Source organism: Papaver somniferum, chromosome 6 (genome assembly GCF_003573695.1).
Source record: "Papaver somniferum cultivar HN1 chromosome 6, ASM357369v1, whole genome shotgun sequence".
In the NCBI taxonomy this organism is placed as follows: domain Eukaryota; kingdom Viridiplantae; phylum Streptophyta; class Magnoliopsida; order Ranunculales; family Papaveraceae; genus Papaver; species Papaver somniferum.
The window spans coordinates 11,659,393-11,664,701 of NC_039363.1; the positions used below are offsets into that span (position 1 = coordinate 11,659,393).

The window sequence follows — 5,309 nt, forward strand, 5'->3', positions numbered from 1 at the left end:
GTTGTCCCGCACCGTTTTGCGGGTAGCTATCCCGCTCAAGCGGCTTCTTTGTCGTTAGATCATGCTAAAACCCAGATCTAAGACCCTTGAACCCTTTAGGAAAAATGGTGGGTCATATCCTGAATGTGGTGGGTCCTTTTCTGAATATGAATCCAACCGTTGATTTAATAATTTAACGGTGAAAATGCTCGCTTGAGCGGGATAGCTACCCGCAAAACGGTGCGGGATAGCATTTGTCAAAAGTTAATAGAAAACTTTACGGGTTGGAGATAAAATTTTATTTTTCCTAATATTTAGGATTTTATACTCAAATGATGTCTTAGAAGTGATGCCACATATGAAATGTCCACATTCACCATTGGAGAAGCTCTTAGTATTTCCCATAAAATAGAACCACGACCACCACGACCACGAGTATTAATAATAGCTTGACCCGTTTTACCGACAACAGCATCGCTTCTACCACCACCACTATGCGCGTTCTGTGTCGCTTCTTCTACCTCCATGTTTTCACCACTATCCGTGTTTACTATCGCTTCTACCTCCATGCTTTCTCCGTCGCTTAGTTATGACATCCATAGTATTTATATGCCTTCAATTCGTCTTAATTTCAGAAACTACAGGATTTGGAAACCCAAAATTGTGGAACTTTGAATCTTCCGTAAATAGCCTATGGGCACAAAAATCGGTTAACAACTCACTCCATGAGAGTCCAAGGGAAAAGGGAAAATTCACCGACTTACGGCAATTAGGGCGAAATTCTAATAATGGAATGGTACATGGGCCAAAAAAAAAAAAAAACTTTAGTACCATGTTCTTTACCATCTTATTGGAGAAGCGTGCCGGGCCGTCCTAGGGCCTAGGTCTCCTAGAGCCCAAATTCAAAGTGCCCAGAATTGGTAAAATACTCCCTCCGTCCCAAATTAATTGAGCTATTTATAGTTTGCACGATTTTTAAGGTAAGAAATAAAGGGAAGTATGTTTAAGTATTTTTTTTACAATTACACCCTTATGGATAATAATTAGTAAAAACTTAAAGTATAATTATACTTCTGAACCAACAAAGAAAAATTAAGCAAAAAAAACAACACAGTACATATTCTATCAAGTGGTAACTGGTAAAATCAACACTTCACAAAGGAAACAACCTCAAAGCTTAAAGAGATGGTCAGCGTAAGGATTTGGTCTTATGCCCATGGAGCCATAGTCTATTTGTGCATGAAAGTGGATCCAAACATCTATTCTATGCAAACTCAATACAATTAAGGACGACAGATCAAAATTAGACAAACTTTGGTTTCGGTCAATACTGAGCAGTTTCAGTCAGTATCACTGGTTTCACCAATTCGGCCCCATCGAATCAAATATGGTGAAGTGTTGATACTATAGCTATCATGATAGGCGACCATGCACTGTCTAGAGAGAGAGAGCGAAACTCATATGATGGGGAGCAGATAATGCAATCAACATAACTTGAGCTTCGGTGCAAATGTGACGAAATCCGTATATATACATAGAACACCGTAATTTTTAAGATCAAAAAAACCACAATGGCTTTTACCTTACAAGGCTCTGTACTGTATGCATCTGTCAACTGGAAGTACATTTTTCATGCAGTCAGTGACATAGAGATGATCGAAGAAAGTTTGAACTTGCGAACTTTAATAGAATTCTGTTGTTGAAAAAGCACTTCTATACTTGATTTCACTGTTACTTCCTTCCATTTAGAACCTGAAGCCCCCTGACTTCGATAATCTCGGGCTGAGTACAGCACTTGGAACTCTGAACAACCTACATTTCATAAATTACCCCATTAGAATAACAAATCTTCAAGCTTCAATAACTTCACATGTTTACTATTTCTGATGACATCATTTTGACCAGTTAAGCACTCAGATAAGTGGATTTGCCTAAACTTAGGAGTGCTTATATCAAAGTTTTAATTATAAGATTGGATTTAGAAGCAAAATCAGTTTAGAATTATCTGTTTTAAAATGAAAAGGCATGCAGGTGCTTATTAGAATATACCGAAGCCAAACATCGATGACTTTTGGATAACCAATCGACTAACTTTGGATCTCTTAATCTGTCTCAAAGCCAGTACATCCTTTCCTTCAAATCTAAGGAATTCTCCAAGAAGATGTTTATTTCCCTCCAGCTCCAACCTGTGCAAATGATAAAGAAATTTATTTCTCATGCCAAACGTTCCAGGAACGAAACTATTGTTAAAATGTGGAAATCTGATAAGAAATGGATCCTTGTCTTTCCAGGTAAATCAACTTTACAGGAACACTGCGACTCCTACAAGTATCTTACACCAGACAACTTTTTCAGGCATAAATGCAACCACAAAAATGAAAAGCAAGCAATAGAAAGTAAACAAACCTATCCCACATCGGAGCTGTGCTTAGAACAAAATGCAGCTGCTGATTGAACCGATTGATCCTATCTTGTTCTTCTTTCTTTCCTCCACGAAATGCATCCTTAATCCGACAATTCCAACCAGTAAACACACCTTTGGTTTCTGGCTGAGGCGTTATCAATTGATCAAAGGGGACAACCTCTGGTGGGAAATCCACGAAAGGAAGAGCCCTAGCACATTGATATAAAAATACAGCAAAGTATTAAAAAAATGCAAAACGAGAAAACATATCAACTCGAAATCCAGCAAGGTTATTACTGAAAACAAACAAAAACAGGAAATAAACTTAAATTGGCATCAACTTTGATATCTGCAAGCTAATTCGACTTCAATATCATTACATTGTATTTTCAAGTATTAAAAGGATGAGGGGAACTCATTTCTCCTAAATTCTAATTCTCATTATCATCAATTTTCTTCCCCTGTCTAAAGTCTTTTCCAATTACTTTCTAGCTTAGGCAAGCAGTTAGACGTGCAACTGTGAATTGCAGATTTACACCTCATGCAACCTTGAATTTCAACTAACTCACAAAACAAAGAAAAAACTATCAACATTCAGATATTTGAAAGTGGAACTCAAATGCACTGGAAGCACTATACGGCACCAAAAGCTCTAAAAGACAGCAAGACACAGCGAACAAACCTGCAGCTGGGGTTTGAAAGTACGACTCTATAAGTTACATATCCATTTGGCAGTTCAACTCCTCTTTGTTCAAAGTATGATTCAAGTACTTCAACTTGCCTTTTAGCCTCCACCACCTTAAAGTCGAACAATCGTAGAAACAACATAGCAAACAGATCCACTTGAACATCAATAGCACATTTAGAACCTTCAATCCCTTGCAAAGAAAATCCATACATATTTCCATACAAACATTTCCCAATTTTGGTTAATTTATAAAACACTTACAGGATTTGGATGATTCTCTACTTTTGGTTGTTTTTCTCCTCCAGCACAAATCCATCTACCATCTGAATCAATCTTTACATGCCCAGAAAAGTTCTTAACATGGATCACCACTATTTTCCTGTTAAACAAAATCACTCCAGTTCAACTTACAGAACAACAATTTAGAACTAAAATTGGAGAAAACAAAACCTAACTTCAACATGCAACTTACTCTTTGGTGACAACAACCATATCAATGTTTTGTCTAGAACCAGTATCATGATCAGGAATTCGAAGTCCCAAATATAATTTCCCCCCATATACTTTCTCAGCTCTAACAAAAACCCCAAAAAGAACGAAAATCAGCAAATTCTCAATCACAATTTCCAAATTCAAACTGAGTAACTGAAGAAAATTAGGGTTTGAAAACAGACCTCTCTCCGACCAGAAACTTAGCGTCGGTGTCACTCGTTTGATCTTCTAAAATATCATCATCAGCGTATAAAAATCGCCTGAATCTACGATAGATTCCGGCAGAGATCGGAAATTTAGCGTTGGTGTCGTTTCTTTCAGCTTCTAAAACAGAATCATCGTACAAAAAACGCCTGAATATCTGATAGATTAAGAGTACATATAGAACCTTAAGCCACATTCTTTTTTACTGCTAGTGTTTCAGTGTGAAATATCAGCTCAGCTCAAATTTGGTTGATGAAATTGAGTTTTCAGACTTTTGTCGTTGGAGTTGGATTGGAGTTTCTTTAATAATGTTAGTGGCTGATGTGCCCACTGCCCAATTCTCAAATTATAGTAGGTTTTTTTTAATAGGAAAAGGGTTTCCCTCATGTTATGTTACATAAGATAGAATTCTATGATCTCCATAGTTCAAGGTTCTGTCAACCATTGATTCAAATATATTAAAAAAAAAAAGTTAAGATTATCTGTAACCTGTCTAAACATGTTTAATTGAGAATTTGTTACAAAATGCTGAAATATTAGCTACCCAAAGTAAAGTTGATCTCTTAACTAGAGTAAAGAGTTGACTATGAAATTGATGTTGACTTTAGTGTTGTTGCGAAAATCCCCACTGATCTTTTATCTTTGTGGTCTTTTCTTTGCATATTTCCTTATAAGCAACAAAAAAGTAGTTCTGAATTACTTCTGAAGGTAATCGTATGTCCACTCCACTCTGTGACCTATTTGAAAGCTGCTTCAGCCCTGTTATCTCCAGTTGCTCTGTTGTTGTTGTGGAATACATCCCCCTAGCTTCTCTGGTATTTCCGGTGAAATCACACAAAGTAAGGCCGATTCCCGACTTAGCGTCACAATTCATCATAGTTATAGCTAGGCTGATTTGTATATCCATTTGTTTTGGTGTGTCCTCCGTCTTGGTCACTTTCAGCGTTTCATCATTCAAGGGGTTATAATAGAGAGTTTGCATTATGTTGTGTCCATGGTTATTCACTGTCAAGTAGTTGTTTACATATTTTACAATATTATTGGCTATATTAACATTGTTTGGGCTTACTTTTTCAAAGGTTATTTTGCATCTCGCCTTCTAAATATGTCAAATAGTGACACTACATAAAACCTGTCATTCTATACCACAATTTCCTCTATTCGGGTTTTCAAAGCAATTAATCAACCATTCATGAAAAGTAGCAGCACCATTACAAATAAACCGCATATCAAAGTTAAGGTGCATCCATACCTGGACAACAAAATTACATTCCAAAAATAAGTGAGTTAAGGTTTCTTGTCCATTGTTACACAACTTGCAGGTTGTGTTAATGTTCGTAATTACAGCCGCGGCTCTCATACTATTAGACAGTATCGAGTGCACTGCTTTCCAAATGAAAATCTTAACAGAAGGTGTAATATTCATTTTCCAAATGATGTTCCAATTTTGGGTTGGATCTCCTATTAAGTTGATATGGTTGTAAAGTGATTTAACTGTGAATTTGCATGTGCTATTAAGATTCCAATGTGGGATGTCATCTC

The 5,309-nt window shown here is 36.7% G+C and overlaps 1 protein-coding gene across 1 annotated transcript; it reads right to left on the minus strand.

Annotated features, from left to right (window-relative positions):
• Nucleotides 1–1,441: 1,441 nt before the first annotated feature.
• Nucleotides 1,442–4,153, minus strand: LOC113286923. Its single transcript, XM_026535567.1, has 7 exons — nucleotides 3,746–4,153; nucleotides 3,544–3,645; nucleotides 3,333–3,450; nucleotides 3,066–3,181; nucleotides 2,386–2,592; nucleotides 2,029–2,165; nucleotides 1,442–1,791 (listed from the first exon to the last, which is right to left on the minus strand). Exons 1-7 carry the CDS (start codon nucleotides 3,961–3,963, stop codon nucleotides 1,610–1,612), a joined length of 1,080 nt encoding a protein of 359 aa, XP_026391352.1. The 5' UTR covers nucleotides 3,964–4,153; the 3' UTR covers nucleotides 1,442–1,609.
• Nucleotides 4,154–5,309: the final 1,156 nt, after the last annotated feature.

Bases quoted from the DNA above. Each gene is read 5' to 3' on its own strand.
- LOC113286923 (XM_026535567.1), bottom strand. From the start codon at position 3,963: ATGTGGCTTAAGGTTCTATATGTACTCTTAATCTATCAGATATTCAGG. The intron at 3,451-3,543 runs GTAAGTTGCATG...TTTGTTTAACAG, and splicing joins ATGGTTGTTGTCACCAAAGA to GAAAATAGTGGTGATCCATG. The intron at 3,182-3,332 runs GTAAGTGTTTTA...TTCGACTTTAAG, and splicing joins TAGAGAATCATCCAAATCCT to GTGGTGGAGGCTAAAAGGCA.